At 39.7% G+C, this 26555-nt stretch overlaps 1 protein-coding gene across 16 annotated transcripts in view; it reads right to left on the reverse strand.

The window, feature by feature from the left end:
• GRIA3 (glutamate ionotropic receptor AMPA type subunit 3) overlaps positions 1 to 26555 on the reverse strand; it is a 542807-nt gene that overhangs the window by 62298 nt on the left and 453954 nt on the right. For all 16 annotated transcript variants that reach the window (XR_014884948.1, XM_085230480.1, XM_085230478.1 and 13 more), the window contains one exon: positions 11466 to 11653. Coding sequence is in view for 15 of the 16 variants with exons in the window: in XM_085230480.1 (XP_085086606.1) it covers positions 11466 to 11653 (188 nt within the window). In the remaining variant the exon portion in view is untranslated. The remainder of the gene's footprint in view (positions 1 to 11465; positions 11654 to 26555) is intronic.

A 26555-nucleotide genomic window follows, 5' to 3' on the forward strand; every position in this document is an offset into this window, starting at 1 on the left:
AAATCCTCATAATGATAACCACAGTGCAAAGCCAGTGAAGGCGATTTATTTCTTCACTTAATATTAATGGGATGAGAATCTGGCCGCTAGGGATTGTGAGGCTGTAAAATATGCAGTAAACAATGATTTCATTTATATGAAGAATGAGTATTATATTAAATTTGAGTTAAATATTAAATGAAGAATGTATTAAATATTAAGATGAAGATTCTACACACGTATTGTTTGTTGCAGCTGAAAATAATAGCATATACGGTTGAGACTAACTTATGCACCATTTCAGGGGCTTCATGTTCTTTAGGGAATGTCACAAATCCATAGGCAGTCTAGATTGCTGGGCTTTTTTTTTTTTGTGCAGTATACAGATCTAAGAGTTTCACCTGTGTGCTGTTGATATCTTTTACGTTTGTAACCACACCTCAAAACCATCGTCCTCTTTCTCTATAGCACATATAGTAAGTATGGGCTTATAAAACATTAGTCAAACACTTTTCAGCCCTTTTGCAATATATCTGTCATGGGGAATAATCTCCTAGTAGGAAGTACAAAAATATGCATGGTAAAAGCAAGGATCTGAAATGTATTTGAAGCATTTCATTAATATTTTTTTTTTCTTTGGGTCCCCTTCTGTGTGTCTCTTGCTCATATTTCTAACTGATGTTAATCACCCCAAGAATAAAATGTACTTCTAGGCCAGCTCCGTAGAGATGATGGTCATACATGTTAGTCCTTGGAAAGCAAGGCAACCAAAACCACACTGTACTTCGTCCTCTCTCCAGAAAGCTACACTTTCTTTTTCCACATCTAATTTGACGTTTGCTGACTGAAGACTACAGACTGTGTAGTAGAATATCCCTTCAAATAATGCATAAAAAATTACATGAGAAATTACAGAGGCAAAACATTACAAACTGCAACGTAGGTTCTGTGGGCATGATATTTTCTCCTTTTTTTTTTTTTTCATTGTGATAATAAAGTTTTTGTGAATTTTCTGTGTCCTGAAATAATTTTCCGTGATGTGTAGTATTATGAGATTAACTAATCTGATGGCATAATTATTGTCAAAAGACATACAGTTCTGCAAAAGCATCCTACTCTGGTTTCTCTTCACTGAGATGAAGAAATTTACGATCACTAGTAACTGACAGTCATAATCACAGTTGTTTACTCTGTAAGCTGAATAACATTAATTACAAAAACTTTTCTTTCTGTCAGAATTTTTTCTTCATTTAGACAGATGAGAACAGTGTTCTATCTCTCAGGATTGCACCTCTCTTTGCAAGTCACACCCTTCATATCCTAACCTTCACAACAAAATCAATCAGGACTTAAGTTACCATTCATCACTTAAAGCTATTCCACTAAAACCAAGATCAGATACAGAGGCTTGTTACAATCACAATGAAAATTCTTTGTAGTGTATGAAGAGAATTGCCAAAATGGCCAAGAGAGCTCTGCCTCTTATGTTCCCAAGAAGAGCTAGTTGTTCCCACTGACAGCTTCCCTGAAGAGATCTGTGCATTGTAGAGTTTTTGAATTAGTAAACTCTTCGGCTTTTTGAGTGAGATTAATAAAGCAAAAATCAAACTGTGTTTGGAGGAAGTTTTGGAGTCACATACAAGAAAAGCGAATCAATTAAATATGTTAATCTGTGGCAGTGATTTCCAAACACTGATCATTTTAGGAAGGAGCCCGTATTTTAATTGTCTGCATAGTTCTAGTATATTCTCTGATAAAGATCTCACCTTGAAAAATGTTCAGAAATGAACTGATTTCACAGATATTCCTGTATATTCTCATGTTGGTATTTTCATAGTGTCTTCAGGTCTCACAGGAAACTAACCAAAAATTAATGAGTACAGGAAATTTCAAACCACAGTAAGTGTTTTGTCTTGAGTGCCATAACTGCCTTAATTCAGAACAAGTAAGCAGGCAGTGCTACTCTACTCATCATGTGGATCTCCTCTATCTACTGGTTCAGTGTTTTGTCTTCCTCCCACTTAGCTGTAACCTCTCAGGTCAGACACTACCAGAAGGTCAGCAACTGTGATCTCAGGGGATTTCTCTATTTCTCTGCTCTGATACATTTGTGGTGTGGTGTTGGATAATTATCTGGTCTGAGGCATTTCAAAGGACTCTTGCCATCAAATTCCAAACATCTTTTTGTACACAATGATGCTTTTTAATGTCTTCTTTGGAATTCCACAATTCTTGATAACACTGTACTTGAAACTTTTTTTAAGAGTGTGATGGTGACTTACCATCACACCAGTTTTCTGAGAAACTCCCCTCAAAGCTTGAATGACATATTTTGAAGACAATTAATTTGGTTGGAGTATCTGAGACTCTGCAGAGTCTACTGATAGAAAATGTACAAAGATCTTTATCGTATTCTATGTTCTTATTCTGAAGTATTCAACTTTTTTTGCATTTTACCCTGTCAAGGATGACTGTCACTCATCAGTCAAGACTCTGGAAATGGATCCCGTGCTGTGCAAGTTCACCATCTCAGAGAAGTTTTGCTAACTTGAGAACAAATATGTAGTGTTGCTATCTCTATTTTGATACTCTAGTCAGCCCATAGGAATAGGAGTTTCTGTTAATTTCTCAGGTGAACTTTTTGGTAACCATCACATGCTTTGCACTGACACACAAACATCTTTACAAAGACATCAGTGGTTCCTGGCTTAGGAAGGCTAAGCAAATGAGTGTACGTGGCTGTACTACTACAGTTGATTGGCTCTCTCTAGTAACATTCATGGCTAAACTTCCAGATTTCCTTCAGCCTGTGATGCTCTGCTCTTCTCCTAACAAAAAACAGACCCATCACAACGACAGCCCTCTTGCCTGTTAGCAGCTGTGAGTCCCTTCTTTGTAGTGCAAGTCCATATCAAACGTATCAAATTGAGCACCATCAAAACTGACTTCCAGACCAGCCCCCATTACTCTCAACATCTAAAGTCACTTTCACAAAGACTATTAACAACAGCAGTCATACATTTACTCAGAAGTTTCCAATCCTTCTGCTGGAATCAAATGTTTCACCCTGCCATCTGGTGTGAAGACATACCCACATTGCTAACAAGTGATCTTCAGCACCTCACCCCTTTGACAGAGGAGATGATATCTAATTGTGCCTTTTGCTTTCCAAAACAGTGAACCTGTATGTTGGAATTTCTGAAGAGTACACTCTTGCAGTCACAGACAAACATAAACAGGGTTCATTTCTTCTCATAACCCACAGAATCCATTAGTTCTAACTTTTATCAACATGAAGGATGCACATACATTGGAGGAAGGGAGGAAGAGATTAGGCAAACTGAGGAACAGTTATCATTTAAAAAATACATAAATTTTCCTTCCATATCTCCATTCAGCATGTCAGGGTAAAATCCCAGTCTTAGTTCCTGGAATTGAACAGAAGTCTTTGAAAACAGAATTCTGTTTGTATAAACTATTATTGCACGTCAAGATCACTTCAACTATTATTGGGATATAACCCAGAAGTGTCGCAGTAGCTCAGTCCCAATGCTCAGAGGAAAATCTTTTGTGGGGAGGGGGGTTGTACTGCAGAGCACTGCTCTTCAAGCAGACTGAAAAACACTGAATAGCAGCCAATCTTTTTTTACTTTTGAGCATTTCCTTTCCTCTTTAAATGTCCTATGAAATTAAGGGAAAAGAAATCAGTGCAACCTTCTCTAGGAAAGACAAGGTTACTTTTTCTTTTACTTTTTGCTGTAAATGGAATTCTACTGCCACTAGAATTGCATTCAATTTCCCTTTTCAATGCTTTGAAGGAGTTTGAAAGGTTTATTCTGCTTCACTATAAACAGCACTCAGCAATATTCGCCATATAACTTGGTGCATAAATCATGAACTAAAAGAGATTATGAAGAGTTAATTTATTTTTACTAGATTTAGTCTATGCAGCAGGGGAAGCCTTTTAACTCATATGAGGTAATAAAGTTGCAGTAATATTTTTCCATTCTGATTCTTTACGTGCATTTTTCCAGTATAAAAGATACTGGGGGTGTTTTTAAGGCTCTGTGATACTGCACATTATTTTATTCAATTCATACTCCGGAGGATTGAGTTTCCAGTAGTACATACTCCATTATTGCTACACATGCACATCCATGGTGTCAAACAAATAAATATAATATACTAACATGAACTTTTTAAAGCATGTGCACTCTAATTTCCTCTATAACAGTTTTGCACCTTCCCAGTTAAGCACTGCAGCATGTTGGTGTTTCAGGCTTGGCTGATGTTTTCTAGGGCCTGAGTCTCTACAAATCTACCCCAGGGTAGCCCTGCAAGCTTTAATCTATTCAAAACCCTACAAAGGATTTGCACTGGTGTGAAGCTGGGATAAGAGAAAAGAGTCACACGTGGATATGTAATTACTAGTAGCAAGCGATCTGCACTGGGATGATACTTTGCTGTATTAGGGTTAATACAAATCCAGTTGTAGTTGGCAATGAATGTATCATAGCTGTGGATCACACCTAGGGGCCTCATATTTAGCCACATCTCCATTAGGCTGTAGCTACTGGTCGCTTGTCTCACCCTGAAAATTAGAACTGCAGCATTTCAGTGTGCTATGAATTATGTTTGGGTACATCTTGGTGCACGAGGAGCTCTGAGAAGCACTACTGGTTCTCCTCCCCAGATAACAGTGATTCATATCACACTGGAGCCATTAATTCTGGTATAGTCAGCTGTGAACAAAAGACATAAGTTCTTGTGTGCCTTTTCTTTTACCGAGTTAGGACTTCTTCTCTTGTAAATGAACTTACACGACACCACAACTGTCACACTGCCTCTCGTGATGTACAACGCCTGTTTGCACAGTACTGTGCTATTACTATTCATTTTGATAGCGTGTTTCCTTCCTCTCCCCTCAGTTGGTTCATCTGGATTGTTGCCAAGATGGTTGCCTTGGAAACTAATTAAGTAAAGCCTTTGGTTAGAAGCAGAGTTTCAAGCATTAAACTATTTGAGAGACAGATGCAGAAATTAAGGTAATGTCTGCGAAGATGAAAGGGTTTATCCTTTATAAGGAGAAGAAAGACCTACATTAAATGCTAGAACTGAAACAAGGCAATTTCTATACAACACTGATTTTTAAAACCTGGAAAGGATGCATGATCAGGGATTTTAAAATCAGACACTGGCTAAGAAGAGGTGAAAGAAGATTCCCAGAGCTGTGAAGAATAGGGAGATGGACAGATACAGCAGGACAAAAATCTGAGGAGATCACATGTTGAGCGAGTTGCAGCCAGCAGTCCCTTCTCCTCCAAATATCCTCTACCTTTAAAAGATTTCTTCTGAATCTTGTTTTTAAAAAGTACCAGCAAAGCTAATGAAAGACCAAATCCCGTCCCCACAGTCCAAGTGCTGCATGGGAAGCACCCGTGTGCACATTTACTTTCAAAGAACATCAAATGTGGCAATGAGAGGCTATCACAAAACGGCCCTCAGGCTCGACCTTTCTGCTGAGACTGCCAGCAAGGGTAACAATTAATGCCAGTGCAGGAGCAGCTTTCATGATGTGGACACGGGCTAAATAATGAGTGGGATGCTGAAAGGGCTTTGCGAGGGCAAACGCAAATGCACAAATTCTGTGTGCTGAAGCTGCAGAAAAAGGCAAACTGCAGCAAAATGTGCCTTCACAGCCACCTATTAACTGAAATTCAAAGCAGAGACAGTCTCTCTACGAGTAGAATGGTATCAATTTAAATATTGTCTCCAGGATAATGTTCAGGATAATGATTGACTCTATACCTGCAGCAGTGTAACTGAGAAAGGATTCTGAATCACTGTACGTTTAACGGCAATGCAGAGGTTGCCGTATAAATATCTCTGTAACAGCATAACAGCATACTGCAGATGTTGTGGCAAAGATATGAAAATACCAAAAGCAGATGCACGTACGTGCATTGGTGTGCACATTTATATGCCATGAGTTATCACAAACATAAAATGAGTAATTGCTACTATCGTGGGAAAATAAAAACTCCGACGGTGACTTCAGGTTCATATGTCTCTGGCATAGGAAATCAGATTTGCTTGGCAGAGGTCTTCTCCATAAGTCAGCATGTACATTTATGGAAGGACACTTTGCATTAATTTTTATTATTACTGATCAGATACATTTAAAACTGTTCTTTAATGCTTTTTGAACAGTTTCAATATTTGTGTGCCATTACCTCAGTTTGTGGGATGACTAATACTCAAACTGTCATTTGGAATCTACCTTGCCTTGTGAAGTCTGGGTGATAGCTTTGGAGAGCCATTCCTATTTACAAATTAGAAATTCTATCCCCAGGTACGTGTGCAATGTGCCACATATGGGGCGGATTAACCCAAGATATTGCTTCTCTCTGCTTTAGCAATCCATCTCTAGCTCTTTATTAGTTTTACAGCTGAGAGCAGTAGGTCCTTTAGGCAGATACAGCTGTCATTCTGACGTATGCCCATTTTTTTACTTACCTTTTGCTAGCTACAGTCCTGAGGGTAACTGGCTCAAGTAGTTCCCTTTTCCTCCCCACAAACCCAAACAAACCTGAAACTCTCTGGATGTGAGGGGAAAGAAGTGACCTGTCACACTGCTTTAGATCCCAGTTTCAACAATACTCATGGGCAACTAATGAAGGAATGCCCTAAATATTAAGTTTCTAGTTCACTGGAAATATAAAAATGAACTGTACCACTTTCTGAGTGATGTTACACAACATCATACTTACTGGATGCTCTCTCCTTCAAGTGTCCCATTGTGTTTATAGGCAGTTATTATTGCTATTTTTGACGACTATTGGTGCAACCTAATGCTGTGTTTTTACATTTATTTTTCTGACAAATGGCAAAGCTGTTTTGCAGCAAGCCCAGTCCTTTGTGATCTGAGCAGCTATGCAGAGGGAGAAAAACTTGGAGATAGTCTTCTTAATCTCAAACGTTCATACTCAAATGTCAAGTCACAGTCAGTGCCAGCATGGGACAGAGTTCAGTCAATCAGATTACCCTTCTTAATCCTATGGATGCTTTACTTCAAGTCATCTTTGACAGTTTTATTATCATCGTAAAATTCTGGGGACTGCATTCTCTGCTATAGTATTACTTCTGCTTTGTGAGATGCCTCCACTCAGAAAAGAGATTACCTTGGAACCTAACCTATATGGCTATGTTTGGAGATAGTACCCTTTTGATAAAAGCACACGGTCTCTGGAATAATTGGGTCTTTTGTAAAGTTTCACCATTTTGATCCCAAATGGAGTTTCTTCCTCCTTATTTTCCCTCAGGAGCTTTACTTCTAAATGGACACAAAGCCACTCTAGTCTGAAATACAGTCTGTTATCTTGGGAATAAGAAAAAACATATTTCTTAACTCAAAAACATGCCTCTAAATACACGGTCGAATAGGCTAAAGCTTACTGTTAGTTCTCAGAAGAAAATGTTCAGTTTATGAGAACAAAATATTATATCTATCTGTGAAGGAATACGGGAATATTTTAGCATCAAGGGAAAAGAAGTGTGGGGAGCTTATGAATTTTGCATGACATAAGTCTCGCTATCTGTATGCTTGAGAGGCCACTAGATGATTAAACTGGATATAGCTTTGTTGTGCAAGAAGTGATACGGATCCACGTGGTTATAGAACTATAGGGCAAATGAAGAAACAGACGGTAACCAGGAGAATGATTGTTGATTTCTGTGCTTTCTTTTAGTCTACAGGTAAGAAGATAGAACTAGAGGTGATCTGGGCACAGTATCCACCTTTACCCACAATACAGAACCACAAAAGGATTCTCTGGGATGCTGAATGAAATCGGATGTGCAACACAGGGAAACCTCACACAAAACAGGTTACCTAGAAAGAGTACAAACTATGGTGTCCTCCTTCTCTTCCTTTACATTCGCCCACCAGGAGAAAACCTCTCATGGGCACCAGCCAGCCCTGAGGATAGAAATACCTCCTATGACAGGCATCAGAACTTAGAAACATTTGGACATACAGATGTGCCAGACATAAAAGGCATGTGGAATATGAAGGTCACTGTCTCACATATCTGCGTGTCACTGGAGGAAGGTACAAAATATTCCAGTAGGGCCTGGAGACTCTGAAGAAAATCCTCAGGTAGGTAATTGGCTTTGGGTAAGCCTACACCTTTGGAAGAGACGTGCATCCTTGTTTGAACTGGTTGAAAAAAACATCAAAGGAAGAGAACTGCACACACTGACCAGCCTGACTCTTGAGAAAAGGTCACTCTTCTTTAATCTGAGCACTAACACAAAGCCACAATATGTGGTTTCTGGAGCAGAGACCTGACAAGTTTGCTGATCAGTCTGGTAATGTGCCCAAAAGTCTGATAGCAAACTCAGAACATGCATAGATTGTTCAGCGATTTATGATCCATTTATTTCTGCTATGATTTGTGTTCTTAAATAAGACCTACTTTCAGTTCTCAAATCTAGGTTCCCTAACAAGTGCTGTCCTTACAGAATGAAATGGCAGTCGCCAGACCTCCGTGGTGACTGCGGACAGCACCTTCCCTGGGGGCAGGCACTGCTCCTGGGGGGAGCCTTGAGGATGGGCCCTGAGGAGTCCAGAGAAAGAAGAATGGAAAGGGTATTGGTGCTGAGGCAACAGCTGTGGGAAGTTTGTCCTTCAATCTGTGCCATCACAGGCAGGAAGCCTTGATGGTCTTCCCTTTTCTCTTGCTGGATATACCTGCAGTGATGTAGTCAGCATGGAGATGTTACTGCCTTGTAGTTGAGCAGCCCCTATAGATTCCACACACAGCACTAATCTGACTTTCTAAACTGCAATCAAACACAGATTTGAAATATGCAAATCCAGAGTTGTCTTCCCCCTCAATGGGATGCTATCAGCAAACACAGTTGGCTCTAACGAAGACAACTCACCATTCCCTTGAGCAAACTGGATGGCTGGATTTAATACTGCATATATTTGTGAAATTTTTTAGCTACCTTATGAGAAGATAACAAGGAAAGCAGATGAGATGGAGGGAAATGCCTAAAACCAACAGTTATTCAGCTGACAATCTGGGGACCTGCATTACTGACTTTCCCTGCAGAAACTTAATCATTGTTCTTGAATTCCAGATTAAAAAACAAACACAAAACTCTGGAAAATGTTGCCAGAAGATATTTTTAGCACGAGGCACCAGCTAGGGATATGCTTGGATGATTTTTTTGTCAAGTGAATGGTCCTGCTGAAATAAATGGGATAATATGCCTATGAAAGTGTTGCACAACTGGAATCCACTTGTTGGACTTCTAATGAGACAGGATTAGTACCAGAGTATTTGTCTCAGAAGCTACATTTGGTTTGCCTACAGGTTTTTGTTTCCTAAACAAAAATTTGTAAATCCATTTCTGATACTACAAATTCAAACAATTTTGCTCATAAGTACCTTAAATGAAATTAAGGGAAAATAATCATACTACATCCATGGGACAACACACGACATAACACTTGCATGTGAAAATGTCTGACAGGTTTGGTTGCAAAGCAATGGACTAACTGTATTCAACTGCTTGGCTAAAGCTGATTGAGTTACAAAATCCAACTGGGAGGAAATTTTAAGATCTTTTAGAAATACTTCAGATTGTTTTGGATAAAGATTTCATGAAAAGTAAATTCAAAAGACAGACAGTGAGTGCAATAACAGAGAAAAGCCTCTTAACAGGGATGGGCTATGTGCAAACTAAAGACAAGAGCAAGGGCTATAACTATGCCAAAGTGTGAGCAAGCTATTGTAGAGTTCAGGGATACCCGGCAGCCCCAGCACCAAATCTTTAGTTACACGGATGCTAATAACATGAATAAAAAGTGGAATCAAACATTCAGTAAAATTATAACTTCTTTGTCTTTCAGCTTCGAATGGCTGCAGAAGAAACGTTTGCCAGTTGTTCTGCTAGATCATTTGCTTGGTGTATGGCTTTTGTGCTCGGCTTTGAAATGGTTCGAATATTTTTCTCTCACTTGCACATTATAATAAAAAGAGTGAATAAAATGTAAATGGACTCAGAAAGATCAAACGAAAGGCCTATTCTCCAGCTGAGAGTGGGCCCAAAGTGTTATTAATCTTGGCTTGGGTGTTCTCTTGAAAAAGATTGGGCTTTTGCAAGAATATAAGCAAAAGGAAGAAAGTAAAAGTTAAGTTTCTTTCAGTTCATGGACTTCCCCAAGGAGAATAGTTACCATATTGACTAAAAATTACAGGGTAGAATGCAATGCTACACATTAGTATTACAATCATTTAGTAGTAGAGTTACTGTCAGCATGGCCTTGTGCTATGTTCTTGAGACAGAGCTCCCTTCTCTGCCTGTTGCTGTCTATCACCAGCATCTCTGGGACACGTGGCAGTGATTCAGTCCCCACACACCAGCCCCCCGCTGTACCTCAGGGCTGGACTGAAATGGAATATACTGGGAAGATACTCAGTGAAAGTATCTTTTGGATTTCTAGGATCTGTTTATAGCAGTGAGGTCAGCTTGCTACTAGTATACAAGACAACGTTTCTAAAAGAATGCTAATGCTTCATGAAATTTAAATGATACTTTTGATTTATTCTGTATCATAAATCCCCAGTTAAATGTATGAGGCGGTTGTAATCAGAGGGTTTTTTAGTCTTAAGACAAACGAATTTCCACATGTCAGTGACAGATAGTCACATAGATTAGGTCGTGTACCAACCCTGGCTTTGTGGTAAGCCCAGACAGAGACACTCTCTGTTTTTGCTTCCCATGATGTCTATCTGTTCAATACCTCTTCAAGCATGTTGTGCAGAGAGGGCTGCAGGCATTTTGGATTGCAACCTGGCACAGCTGTGTGTGTGGCCATTCCCATGGGGCAAGGCAAACAGCAAGAAGGCTGGGCAATAGCAAACTAGTGACACAAAACTGGACCCTCATCAGAAAAGGTGAATTCTACCACCTACAATTTAGGCTTGTCAACAGCTCCAGCTGTGCAGAGGGAAGGGATTCATATCCCCAAAAGCACTGATGAACAGTTTGGACTACCAGCTGAATTTTTCATTAGCAGTATTTGCATTTGAGAATTGTTTAACTGGTCTTTCATTTCCTGTCTCATGTTCCACTTAGCAAACCACGCCTGCCTGGCACCCCCTGCAAGAAGCACCGACAGTAGAAATGCTGCTCTGGTGGATGAGGCTTCAGGACCTTAACCTACTTAAAAATAATACATTATTAACATTTGGAAAAAATATCACAGAGACATTTCCTGGTAGGTTACGTGTAAGTACTGCCACCAACTGTGGACATCAGTGAGGAATTTTAACTTTACTAGGTAACTGGTTGGTCACTGGGACTCAAACCTCAATGGACATTTAATTAATTTCTAGGAATGGACAGTTATGGAAACATTAACAAAATGTATCATCGAGAAACCACAGTTCCTGAAAATTTCAAAAACATACCTGTTCCAAAATGGTGTTTATTCTGTCTACTTCACAGTCAATTAAGTATCTTTTTTCTTGTCGTCTGTCCATTTCTTCTATAATTCTTCTGAATTCTTGAACATCCTTTATGCTTCCTACAGATCTGGCTGTCACTTGCCAGTTGTTTTGAACTGCTGCTTCCATAATTGCCTGGAGAATGGAAAATCCTGTAGCAGGAGAGATAATGCAGCCATTTAAAATCAGAACAAAAGTAAAAAGTATTTTGGATGTTTAATAAAAGGTTTGCAAAAAATACATCATCTAAAGGGACACAGGCTAGCTAATAACCTGGAATTGTTTCATTACTTGAGAGAGCTACAGCATAAGGACCAGTTTCTTATTTCTGCTATGCCACTGCCAAAGTCACTGACTTCAGCAGAACTGTTTGGTGGTATATGACTGTGAGGTGCATCAGAATCTGTCCAATATATCATATTATGACCCTCTCAGGGATGTTTATAGTCGCACTGGGGTTGATGCCAGCTGAGAATAGGAGCCTGCAGCCATTACTTGGGCAAAAGTCCATCAGTTTGAAGAGCCGGACAGAAGGGGTAATTTGCCTGTGCAGACTGCAGCAATGGGTCATTAATTGGCAAAGGTCCAAGCATTGCACAAGAATGCCAATTAAGGCATTGTACCAGCTATTGGAGCCCTGAACCATGAGAGAATATTTTACTGACATTCACTCTGACTTCAAAGAATGTTTTTTAAATACGGAGCGTAGCAGCATTACACTTTCAATGCTTCTGCTGAGGTAATACCAACTTATTCAGCAGCCAAAGCAGCAGAGAGAATCAGCATGGACCAACCAAAGGCTGCACTGTGGGAAGTTATACAAGCAAACAACATTTCATTTCTTGGGAACAGCTGTGCCTGGGCTGCAGGAAGAACTCAAATCCCCAAGTGAGAGATGGTGCAACTGCGTATGGCAACTTCCTTCAAGTCATGCTATGTAGGGGAGTCACTGGACACAGATTTGCATCCCTTTATTTTTGTATGTAGCTGAGAATTTGGTGAATTGCCTGTTTTGATTCAGGAAATTCAATTTTTTTGCATTGTTCTAGTTCTTTCCAAAGTGGGTAGATGCCAGTCAAATACAGAGTTCATCTCCTTCAAACCCACACAGTCGTCTCCAGTGTGGATCCTTTGTACAGAAACATCCACATGAGCTACACTTCTGCCCAGATAATTTATAGGCAGAGCTTTCTGTCTAATCATTTGGTCATGCTGTGGATTTCTTATCCACATCCAGGCCTGAGAAGTTCAGGATTTCTTCACACCCACAAACACCTACATAAGCATACATGCTCAACAGATCAGTTCACCATGCTCTGTGATAACCCGTCCCCTGTGCTCCTGAAACTGAAAAGACTTGGAGTTACAGAGAAGCAAAATATTCACTGTTTCATGCTGTACCAATAGCTATCTGTCATTGCAGGGCTCTGCTGATAACAAACAACTTGTGCCGGAGTCTGATTTTCTGCAGCCTGCTGTAAATCCACAGCAGCCGTCTGAAGGCAGGAGTTGCACCATAGCATCATTACAGATACAGAGAAGGAAAGGGTGGTTTTCTAGACTGCAGTTAGATTATTATAATTCACCATGTGACTTCCTTAAGTCTCACACAAATGCCCTTACTCTCCCAAGGAAACCTTCTCGATTCTTCACGCTTTTCCTTGTATGAATGTGCTCTATTATCCCACGATAGGTGGTGACAATTAATATGTACACTGGTTGGGAATTCTTTCTGGCATCTGCTTTCCCCTGAGACTATTGAAACAGAAGCATTTACATATGTATAGTACAATGAACTCGGTCTTCCTTAACATTGCATTTTACAAAAATGGCTGTGATATCTGTGACAGCATTATGATTCCATGACATGTAGGAGGAAGATCTAGGCCTGAGATACTTGCTTGGCTACAAATTAGGAATCCTGATGTGAAGGCACAAAAAGCACTAATGGGGACTTACAAATACTTTGAGTATAAAGATATGTTTTTTTAAAAAAGTGATTCTAGAAAGCAGTGAATATTTATAACTTTGTTTCATCATTCATATGACATGCAAGTATGAATCTTGAGGTTTCTTTAAACAACAGAACACAGATCATAAGTATTTTTTTCACTCAGAATTGAATAAAATGGTTTAACAAATGGTAAAAAACATGGCACTTTAAAAAAATCAATAGCTCTTTTTGGTTTATAACATACAAAGCTTACAAACCGTCTCAACGAAATAAATGGAAACAACTGTGCTGGAGTGCAGATGCCATCGACCGACTGCCATGTACCCTTGTTTCATTTTTGAATCAGAGCTCACTTCATCAACCTTGAATATCTCAGAAGAAAGCTCGGCAATTTTTCTGATTTTGTCCCACTGCATGCTTGTGTGCGAGGTGGTGTTTTTGCACATGTGTATTAGTGGTTACCATTTCAAGAAAGAGAAAAACAAGGTTAGTCAGTGGCCTTTCTCCTCTTTGTTAAAATACAGTAATACAATCACAACAGTCTCAATGCAAAAAAAAAAAAAAAGGTTGCAGAGCTTCCCTATTTAACACACCTATGGTCACCGTCTGTGCCGTGTCAGCCAGCTGCTGGAGATGCCTTCCCCACCAAGGGAAGTGCCACTTGCCCCTCCTGTGACAACTCCCTGGAGACCCTTACAAGTCCCTTCCCTTGCTTGTCAGAAACCCCAGTCAGCACTGCTGCTTGCAGGAAGGCAGTGCACCTGCTCCTTCACAAGCATGTGTTTCCCAACCTCTAGTACCTACTATGCAGATTGCCTTCAGCACTATTTACTACATTTTACGTTGCACCCCATTATGTGTTATTTCTATAGACATGTCCAGGCTTCAGCTGTACTTCACCATTAACAGTGCTGTTATATAAGCAGTGAGATTGTGTAAATAAAAAGACCATTTTATCTTCAAATATGAACTCTTTTTGCTCCTTAACAGAGCAATGCAAGCTGTGGCTCTTCAGGGGTACGTCTGGGTAATGAATGCACAAATGGTGCTTCCTGCTTTGTGCACATCAGTGACCAGACCTGCACGCTGAGCCTTCCCATCTCCTGCCCTCCAGCCAGTGCACTGCAGGGATGCTATACAAAGGATGCTCATTCCAACACCCCCGGTGGTGCGGATCTCTCAGGAGTGCCTCTCAGCCCAGCCACCCTGCAGGAAGGCAGCCAGACACCCAGCTATCTCTGCTTTGTAGCTTTCTGTGGTCTGCATCATTGCTACACGGAAAGGCTAAAGGACTGGCAATCCATAACAGATATGTGAAGATGCAATGCAAAAGGGTTTTTGTTAATATTGTTGCTGGTCTATGCTGCTTCAAATGTTAAATCCAAAAAATATTTATAAGGCAAGAAAAAAAAGACTTTCTCCTCTGAGATGACAGCAACAAGGCCATCTCTAAGCAGGCTCACAACACCATGATTGAAATTCAGCAGTTGCTTATTCTATAGCTATTGACATAAACATGTACAATAGGAAAACCTCAGTCAGCCCCAAAGCTGATCTTTTAAATACTTTCCTTAGTCAGACTGTGGCTATGAAGGAAGCAGGATGAAGAACACACTTCTCTGGAAGTGCTGCTGCTGGAAGTGCATCCTGCATGAAGGGGACAGTCTCTTAAGCAGGGTCTGTGGTGACAGAACAAGGGGAAATGGCTTCAAGCTTAAAGAGGGTAGACTTAGGATGGATATAAGGAAAAATACTTTTACAGTGAGGGTGCTGAGGCATTGGAACAGGCCATCCAAAGAGATGGTGGGTGTCTTGTCCCTGGAGACATTCAAGTGAGGCTTAATCAGGCTCTGAGCACCTGATGAAGCTGTAGGTGTCCCTGGTCACCGCAGGGGAGTTGGACTAGATGACCTTTAAAGGTCCCTTCCAGCTCTAACGATTCTATGATTCGACGCCAGCCTTTCTGATGACATCATGTCCCTTTGCTATGACATCAACACATTGGCATTACTGATATACAGACATGTCTGGCCACATGATGACAAGGTCCATACTTGGCAGGTCATACAACAGTCTTGTTATGCTTTGAGTGCTTCTAACCGTGTCCTGCAGGGCTGCACCTGTGACTGCTGAATGCAACCACACAAGTCAGTCTGACCTGTATCTACTAAAAGTATCAACTCTGGACTTAATATTCAAGTGCAACGTAGTCCAACTTATTCTTGAATTATTAATGATTTAAAAAAAGCTAACCCTCACCTAAACTGTCAGCAAAATGACTGGGCTGGATGAAACTACAGCAATAAAACTCAAATAAAACAAGTGCCCAGCTTACTACTTAGTGAACTGAAGCAAGTACTTTGATTTTTGCTGACTGAAGCTTGCAAAGAGAGAAAATATTCATTACAATTTTTCCTCAGAGCATGGAAAATATAATTTGTTGCAAGGCTGTATCTGTGCTTTAAACAATCCAGACAGAATTACATTCTGGGCAGTCCTCACTGCAGCCAGACTGAGACATACACACACTCAGTATCTTCACAGGAGGTAATGCTTACGTCTTTGTCTTTCAGATAGTTAAACGTCCTTTTCACCTCTGCTGGTAGGGCCAGACATTCTTGTATCAAAATAACTTTTTCAACCGTTTATGAAGCTCACAAAACATCTCCCACACCCCATAAGCAAAATTCATCTACATAGTTTGCTCAGCCAGATGAAATTCTACATAATTCATAACTGAACTTATCTGACAACAGCAGTCGTTAATATGCCATGAGTAAATGACCACACTGGAACATCTGTAAAATCACACGAGAGCCCTCACAGATGGCACCAAAGTATTAAGAAAAGATTACCAGTGATGTAATTAACTCTTTTTCTGAATGTTCCAGGTAAGATCTTGGATCTTAACCTCCATTTAGAAATGGAAGATTATTTACTTGCAGTCCCTCTTTCTTTTTTCCTTGACGAGTACAGAAGACCTTTAAGGTCTTATATATTTTCCTGGAAGGTAGCATGTTTTTGCCTGTGAATATCATGAATATCAGCTTGGATTCAAACATTCATATTTTGAATCTGTGACATGACCCAAAGAACTGAGATTCTGGCTCATGAGCCAACTTTAGGGATTTAAGTGTGTGCTCACATTCGACCAGGCCAGGAAGGAGGCCATCAAGGTAAGTGTTTCCTCAAGCCAAACACAAGTGCTATGATGTCAACTTACTTTTCGAGGGTAGCAGAGGTCTGTAAGGTGAGATACACACAGATACTCTGTGTGTTTGGACCCGAGCCTAGCACTAATATAAAGCAAATGGATCAACACGATACGTGTGATTAAAAACCAGCTACCCAACTCAAATCCTGCCCTATCATTCAAAGTGCAAGCATGTTAGTTTGGTAAGCACCCTTTGCACAGCTTGCGTCTTCTCAATGATATTAAAGTAGGGGAAGAAGCAATGAATGAGCTGCTAAATTAATTATCAGAAAGAGATGGGGCAACCAAACGTTACACTAGAATGTTCTCTCAGTCTAAAACATGTATGTTCAAATTATTAAATAAAAGCTGAATAACCACATTCCATCTGTTTTCGACCTGTTTCTGTCTGGTAACCAACATGTGAAGTGCTACACTCTGCTGTTCTGCTAGCAGACAATCTTCTAGACCAAGCAGCAAACACATTCTAATGTTAGTTGTTGCTTCTATTTGGATTCAGTAAACTTCTAGTCTCCCCTGTACACACATTATATTACTGCAACCTGTCACCCATAAACACAGAAATCTATACAAACAGATACGTCGGCTTGGTTGTGTGTAAGTGAACTTGCTTGGCTCTAAAAGAATTTACAGGAACCATCTGGTCTGCATTTGTTCAGGATGGGATATAGCTAAACATGCAGGAATTCAGATCTGCCAAATGCAAGTAGAAGCCTTATTTATTTATTTTAAGTGCTTCTTTCAGAATGCTTTTCACCTTGATCTGCTCTTCTATAACATTCTTGCATCTAATTCATCTCACATTTTACCCAGGTTTTAGGTTAATGCAACTCAGTGATTTTGAATACAGCTGTGCCAGTGTAAAATGAGAGTAATGTAGTAAGGGAGCAAAGAGTACAATAACCAAGGGCAGACGTAAACATACCATAAGCAATGCTGTCACTTCTCTAAGAGGACTTCTACATATGACTTTCACAATTATGTTGATAGGTCTCCTAGCATACGACATATAGGTACACCTCAACACAATATTATGATCTGAAGTTCATTGAAACAACTATGTCTAGTTTTAGCTTTGCCATTCGTTATTTAAATATTTTCAAGTGAATAACAATATTTGAGCCGTTATAGTCTTCTGGATGCAAATGGGTAACAAAACAGATGAGATGAAGGCACTTAAAAACCAAAGCATTCTACCTGGGGAAAATATAACAGGTAAACAATTGTGCAGAGAATGCAGAAGAACTAGCACAGAAGACAAAAGAAAGCAGTAAAAAAACTGAGAAGTGACAAAAGGTGAAGAGCATTCTGTTGTCCAGTAGGCATGGGCTGCAGGGTATCGTCTCTGTACTTATTACAAGAAAAAAACTTTTGATACTTACGCTGTCAGAAAGATGACAGAGATAGTGGTGAGGGCATCCATCACTAGAGGATGCTGAGATCTTGGAGACATGGGCCTAAGGGTTATGGAGGAGAGACCTCCCAGAAGGAAAACATTTTTTACACACAAGCAGTGGAACCATAAAGCTGCACAAACATCAAAAATAATTAACTTCCAAGTTTTAGGACCTGAATGCAAATAATTAAACGGCTTAAGTAAAGAGTGATCTCATTTGCCAAGTTCTACACTGAGTCAAGGGCTTTGTCTCTCTCCAGCAGAGACCTAAAAGCCTGAAATTACAAAGCAAGCACAATACTGTCATAAACACAGTGGGATTCAAAACTTGGAGCTGAACTCCAGTGATATTCCTGCCCAGTGCCTATTTCCTGAGTGCTCTGAATTCTCCAGTAAGGACATGCTCCAAGAGACATCAGCAAACTCAGAAAACATCATTTACTGAGTACAGTTCTGCATCCAACTGCTGTCAGGAGACCAACAACCTAGCCTGTCAGATGCCACCACGTTGACCAAGATGAGGCCCTAAGTCTGCCCTTAACTTCAGGCACATTTGGACGACAGCCTGTAATGCTATAATGTGATGGAAAGCACAGCAATGATAGCAGGACAGCAATGTCCCAGGCTGCAGCATGTGAGGATATGCCCAAATGCAGCAGCCTTAGACACAGAAGCAAAACAAAAAAAACTGCTTGACCTTGGAAGGCCTCAGATAGGCAGGGATCCCCATCAAGACACCCCCACCTCCACTGCCAACCCTTAAATGAGGTCTGGGAAGGGGCGGATCCTGGCTCCATCCTTCCAGTCACTCAGGTGCATTGCACAGACCTGAGCTCCCACAGGTTGGCCCTACTTCCCCACCAGGTGCTCAATCACTGGTTCAAGCCATGACTTAGCATTTCCACTACACAGTCCCTTTGATTCTCTTTCTAGTTTGAGAGAGAGAGAGAGAGAGAGAGAGCATAAGAGAACAAAGTCTTTTTCCATGTTTGTGAGAAGCATGGAAACCAATGAAAGGTAACAGAGAATACACAGAAGTTGTGTAAGGCATCATTTTGTAGGAATCATTCACAACCTGTATCTGCAATTGAGAAGCTAAAAGAGAACAAAAATCCCAACGTGTTGACTAGCACTCAACTGATGAGGCTAATTACTGCATGTTAAAAATACATACCTAATTGTGTTTACATATTTATCGCAGCAAAAAGACTCTAATTAGGAGTCACAGAGTTAGCAATTACCAGGCTGGAAAAGAAAACCTAATGTCTGCAAGACAACTGAAGCACATTCCATGTGAAGCCAGTTCTCAAAGGGGAAGCTTACAGAAGCCAAAACATCTGCAGATGCTGAATGACGAATCCAACTCATCTTTTGGTGACACAGTGATCTTTGAGGGGATATATCTGGCTTATTTTATCACTTGGAGAAAGACAGAATGGAAAGCCACAATGGTGCAACAGTGGGCTGCTAAGCACCTTACTCAAGGCTTGCTGAATTGAGTGGGGTGTTGTAATGAACACTGACTCTATCTAGGGAACAGAGGGCCTGCTCCTGTGCACAGTAATGCTGTCCTTCCTATTGCCATACGTTACTCCAGAAGTACATGTGGGCACACAGTCTACACTTAACACAAAACAGAGCATATCACATGAGATGTTTTAATATCATTCACTTTTCAGAAAAAAATCTTAATAAATAATAACAACAGAATGAAGAATGAATTGTCTTATACCATACAGAGAATCAGTAATAGGGCCAAAATTCAATTTCAGTTTTTCCTAATTCACATATAGAGATTTATTTCAAGCCACAACATAGTTGAATATCAACATTTAAAGATTCCTATTTGTTAGAGTGCACTGAAAGCTACCTATCCCCTTACTGATATGGGATACTGATGGGAAGAGTTTCTTATTCTTCTGGGTGAAGTTGAATAATTTTGATACAACTGCAAATAAACTTGAGAGAAAAATATCTTGTGGAATTATTATCTGAGAAAGGAAATAAAAAATAATCCTTTTTTTAATCTTAAAACATTTCTTTGGCCAGAAGAGAATGTTAGTGCATTTATTCTGATGCATTGGAACAGGGAAACTTATCCACTTACCAACAGCAGAGAATTTTTAAAATAGCTAAAACCCGAGTTTGTATATCATATATAAACCCCTGCATTCATTTAAAGAGCTGCAATGTAATTTCAGTGAATTATGCAAACTTAATTATTGATTATTGATAACACAAGGTAATTCTTTGCCACGATATGCACAGAGTTTTTAGCATGAGTATGCAAGAGTATTGCCAACTGCTTTCTTAAAACATGTCTAGAACTGCTGAGTCTAAAAAAAATGATAAATATTATTCCTTTGAAGAAACAATCACAGGAGATTATGGTAATCAGACTATGAATTGAAATACATATTCATCACAAAAGAACAACTGAGTTCACCTCAGATCAACATCTTAGACAAAATTATGCTAGTTGAATTGTCTTCAAACATAGTAAAATTACTCTTTGTATCTGACCTTCAGTCAATCACGTTAGAAAAATATTTATTCCTCTCCCTAACCTTTATCTACACTTTCCGCTTTTCAAGCTACCTGAGCAAACAAACCTTTTGCCTCTGAGAATTTTTATTAACAGATGCTATCAGCCTTTCAAAGTCTCTCTTCATCAACATCTCACCCTTTGGTATCCTGCATTTTAATTGCCCTTGCAGCTGGAATACGTCTCACATCTCAACCAGTAAGTTAATTTCCTTTTATTTATTCTGAACACTAAAAAAATACAGCAATCAAAGGGTGAGTGCTGATTTTAAAAGTATTCTGAAATTTAAATGAGTTTTTATGGTAATATAGATGATAATTTATGGATCTATACTCACAGCATGCATGTGTGTTTCTTTTCAGCCACTCAGTTTGTTATTTCTGCCTTTTTATTGCCCATAGCTAGCACACAACACTTTCACACAACACTGTTACCTTTATTTTTTCAGTTCAATCACTTCCCTTCATGACAACCAAGTATTTCTTAGTTACAAGGTCTCACATTAGTTTGAGATAGATCTATACTCCTCCTTGACTACTTGGCATTACTTGGCCTGAACTGGGATTGAACATACAAGTGCAGTTAGACTGCAGTGACCAGAGCATCGTATGTCACCCAACTTGCTGTATACTAAGTCTTGCTGCAGTGAGGCCACAGGATGACAATGCAGAAACTCTGCAGAAGATTAGCATGATGTTGATATACAAAATCTGAATCAGCATAAAGCTTGGGGGGCTAACAAGTTACCTCTTAACACAAACGAGGTGGCAGAATGAGTGCTGGCTCAGTGCACTGCACTGGTAACCTAACTCCACTAGCTTTTGCACCACAATGTGGTGGATTCTGTGGGTCAACGAGACCTGGTTTATCCTACAGGATGGTGATATATATCAGGCACACTGCCTGCAGAGCTGAAACTACCAATGGTCAGCCAGGACATTCATAGGTCTTCACTTCTATTGAAGAAGGAAGGAGAGCAGAGGCGAATATGTAACCTTGTTGTTAATATGTAGCCTTATAATCCTATCTGAATATTAAGAGTTTGCTTCATTATATCAAAAACATTAAGAATTTTAACATTGGTCACCTCTTCTCTGTTCATACACATTAGTTTTTGGGTGCAGATTTGTATTTTGCAGTTTCCAAATGCAGGGGGTGCAGTCAGTATCCTTAGCTGGGGAAAAAAAAAGCAGCCAAACAGATGTATGTATTTGTGGTCAGTTACTGAGGATGCTATACCTAACTTAGCTCATGGGGACAGCTTAGATGAAACATTATGCTGAAATATATGGAAATGTGTGAACGTTTCAGCATAGATATCAGTAACTAGAGACATCAATGTGATTCAAAACTTTAGCTCTAGCTTCATTTTTCCAAGTTTTGATATTCTCAGCTGGGGAAAAAAAAAGGAGAGAGAGCGTGTTCTCAGAGTTGGCTCCACACTTAAGCTGGGCCTCAGATTCAAATTTTCTAGCTTGTGATTACAGCACAACTCCTTCCAAGACATTATACCCAAGGATTGATTTTTTTTTTCCCCCCCTGCGGTGCCATCCCATTCATTTTCATGCTCCTCAAATATACTTTCCTGTGCAAATTCTAACACAGTTTTTATTTTTAAAAAAATTTAGAAATGGTAATATTATCTAGGCATGGGCAGAGTTTGTCTAACTTACTACTCTGAGAACTGACGATTTAGAAATACTAGTCTGACGGGCTTCAGACAGAAACAGGACTTAGGGAACAACATAGGACTGTGAAGGCAATTTACACAAAGTCTCAGCTTTACCAGGTGACCACCTTGGACAAAATTGCTTCTGCTTAGCACGGACCTGCCAGATTTTCAGAGGCAATTAAGATGCTGAAGCATCTCAGCAGAGCACTCCTCTGATTTAAAGGGCAACCAGCCATGTATCTCAATGAGGTACTTCTCACAATGTGACTGTATTTATGTTGAAACCCTAAATACCTCGAAAAGCCCTGTCCTGTATATCTTTGGAAATCACTTATGAAAATAGGATGTGTGCTTTTCAGGGGTACGTACTTTGTGGCCTGCTTAAAAAGTAGCACAGAATTCTCCACAGAATACACTGTTAATTAGCTATTTCATTGCAATGTGTTCAACAAGTGCACAGATAAGGACTGGCTAAATGGGATGTACGCATCCGAGAAAGACTATCAGTTGTTGCAGTGACAGAACAGTTAAAAGGAAAGAAGCTTGCATATAATCTACACACTCTTTATTTTCATAGTTCGAAGCTAAATTGTTCTTAACGTTTTCTCAGAGTTATTTTGTAAAATTAGGAAGCTGTATCAAACACATCCTTGGGACCAGTCAGCCTCAGTACTCCAATTACTTTGGGCTTCGCACCCAATTACACTGCCAAGTGTTTACTTTATTTAAAGCATTTATATGCTATTAGAATATTCAAGCCAATATACAGTGAAACAAAATAACTATTCTATTCCATTTGTTTTTATATTACGCTGATGCATGAGTCTACTCTTCCGTGACTCTGAAGTCTCACAAATCTGATTGCATGGTTAGCCATCTACAGTGATAAAATATGCAAAAAAATTTGTATTATCTAATCTGAAGGAGAAAATATATAGTGAATGGTGCACAGAGAAGAAGCACAAGCACTGACAGTCCTTATCACTTAGTTTATCATTACTGCAGTCATTCAGGCAGAGAAAGGTCTCACAGAACAAGTGAGGTCCCTGGCAGACAGAATGGGAAGGTTGTAAGAGTTCTGCACAAATGAACACTTAAAAACAAAAGGTTATCATTCCACCACTGCCGTCCTTCAGTAGAGTGGCACTTTTTAGATGTTTAGTCATTATTTTTTCCCCAAAGTACAAGAGATAAGATTTCTTTATGTTAACATTTTCTGCCACTGAAATAATCTCTATGCAAGTATGAGAAGCAAGGGAAAACCAGGTCAGTTGCGCCTGTGAGCAATTGGAATTGAATTCAATAAAAAAAAAGCATCTAACCTGACTAATTACTAGTGTACAGATGTTCTAGGCTCAAAATATAATGGCAAAGCTTACTTCAGGGAGTACCCCTCTGATGGTACTCAGCACTGACTTACCCTCACCTTGCAGTGAAATATCAAGCTAACATCTTTCTTTCTAAAGAAGGATGTTCTATTGTTTCTGGAAAAAAAAAAAACAACCCCCCAAAAAAGGATGTTCTTTAAACACCAGATTCTTATGACTGATATAAACTATAGCATATCAAAAGGTAATGAATCATATGTAATTCTATGCTCACCAGTTCTCATTTAGTCTTAGCTACCGATGCCAGATTTCCTTGGTGACTGTTTGGAGCATGTCCCATCACTTCCCTTATTTTTTTTTTTAAACTTTTTTTATTTTGAAACAAAAAAACCTGTCTATACTGTGCATCTTCGCCCTCATTCTTTAGATAGCCCTCTTGGTAATGGAGATTTTACTGGCATCTTCATTTCTGTATACGAGAAGTAGCACTGTTGTCTCCCTTGCTACATCTCACATCTGCTCACTTATTCGCCCCATCGCAATTCACCTGTCACTTTGGATGATGTGAAACTGAGGGATGATTAAAACTGAAATCATGCTGAAATCAGCAGGGCTGAGATCATGGTCCTACCATGCAGTTAACCACGTCCCATCTCTACTGCCATTAATTATGTGTTGCATTAGTAGTTCAGGTACAAGCCACAGGACACCTTCACCCTAACTTAAGTACTTTCCTGAATGTCTTTATGTATTCAAGCTTCCAGAGGAGAGTAGATTTATGCCTTTATCTATCCTGAATAGCAGATGATAAACAGATTGACTTCCCTGTTCCTCGGCCATCCACATAGCACCACCACCTCATTTTTCCACATACAACAATATTTTCTTCTCCCTCTTCGTTCCTGGGAACGCAACACCTTGGGAGTTAAGCAGGATGAGGGAAGCTAAGTTAACAGTATGTGCTCTAGACCAGTTCTTTTCCATTCCATGTAGAGTTGAGCCTAAACATGAGCCTAAATCTGCTTCAGCTAGAGACATCTGGAATTTCTGCAGGAATTTAGAGCTCAGTTGTGAATATGCCTGCCATATTCCTGAAGAGGTTAGTATGAGTTTTTCCTAAACGAGCTCACAGGAAGACTGAGTTTAGTTCTAAGTATATAAGTCTAAAAAAAAAAAAAAAAAAAAAAAGAAAAAAGGAGCTTGTGGCATTCGGAATTAAAAGCAAGCAATTTGCAATATTTTTCATTTAATTCTTTGGCTCATCAGGCCATAGCCACAGAGTGGTTTGTAATAGCTCCACTCTACATCTATACAGAAGTCTTATTTACAGTCTAGACCTGCAAATATTTCTTTCGAAGCAGAGTAATCACAAAGTGATTCACTTAACCCCAAGCACCAAACATGTCTCCAACAGCACTGAGTTCCAGGGAGCTTTGCCATTCACTGCAGACAGAGCAGCATCAAATGCTGTATTGAACTGTGTGCAACATTCAACACAGAGCAGCAAGATTACTCTGTGATTTTGCACTGCATTTTCTGCATTTTTCCACTTTGCTGGGGGCCTATTATGTCTTGTAAAATACAGTAATCTGGTTGGCCTCTTAAAGTAAAAAATAATGTTGTTAAAACTAAAATTAATTTGGCCAACTGCGCACTAAGTTATTACAGAAGCAGAAAAATAAAATTTAATTTTGTTACAAAGTAGAAATGGGGAACTGAACCTCTTCACCCACATCTGTCAGCTTTATTATCTCCAGCTCATCTTTCTTAGCTCCCTCCTGATGGATGTCTTCAAACACCAGGACTCTAATTTGTACCAGCAGCACTTACCAAAGTGGAAACTCGTGTCTGTTAACAAGAAATTAGTATGTAGCTGTCACAGTCTATCAGGAGTAACTTAGATCTTTTCTACAGAGTTGATTTTCTAATAGCAAAAGAAGAAAGAAAGGGTACATTTGAATCCCAAGGACAATCTTTTAAGAAGTCACAAAAAGCATTTCTGGTCACGTGTTTACAGATAACAGAGAAAAGACTCAAGCAGCATGGAAATGTCTAACCACTGGACATACCTCCCATTGGCTTCTCTAGGAATTGCATACAGCTGTCTACCTGCTGTGGCACAGAAAATCTCTGCTATCAGACATTCATATTTCCTTGCTTGATTTTTTTTTCCACCTAAATAAACAATTGGCACTGACAGTGTGAGAAAGGTTTCAATCCCTTCTGAAGCTTCGTTTCCTGTATCCTTTCTCAGAGCAGCAATATTGATCTTCAAAAACACACTGGATCCACCTCTAACACTTCTGTGCCATGGGAGTCCCTTGCCACACATGATAAGTTTTACAGTAGCCATGTTTCAAAGAACAACTTAAATCTTCTTGGCACCTGAGGACCCAACCCAAACTATGGCTTTTTTCTAAGTGTGGCAGAACATCAGTACTAGCATATGGTTTGGAAGGTGGGAACAGAGAGAGATGCCTCTCCTGCTGTAAGTGAAAATCAGGTTCGTGATTGCCTGAGGAACGTGAACATCCATTAGCCTATGGGTCCCTGTGAGATGCAACTTAAGATGCAGCAGCATTCAGACTATGCTAAAGTAGCTGCTTGCATCCAGGTAGACTGCCATGGAAATCAGCATTTTGTCACTCTGCAGGATAGACAAACTGCATCCCTCTACCCTGCATAATAAAGAAAACTGCAGGGTGTATCTGAAGCACACACACTGACCTCAGTGATGCACTCTAAACAGTTATTTCAAATGCTTCTTCCTCCCAAAAGTCACATGCATAATCTACTTCACTTATTTGGAAAAAATGCCCAGCAGAAAAAAAAACAGAGCTCTCTAAAGACAAAAACACTGCTATGGTGCCCTTACTCTGTTTATTTGTTTGTTCATTTGTTTACTTTCCCAGACAGAAGCTGCATTTTCTGGCTGGCTCATTCTG

This window comes from Meleagris gallopavo, chromosome 9 (genome assembly GCF_905368555.1).
Source record: "Meleagris gallopavo chromosome 9, MGAL_WU_HG_1.1, whole genome shotgun sequence".
Classification (NCBI taxonomy): Eukaryota; Metazoa; Chordata; class Aves; order Galliformes; family Phasianidae; genus Meleagris; species Meleagris gallopavo.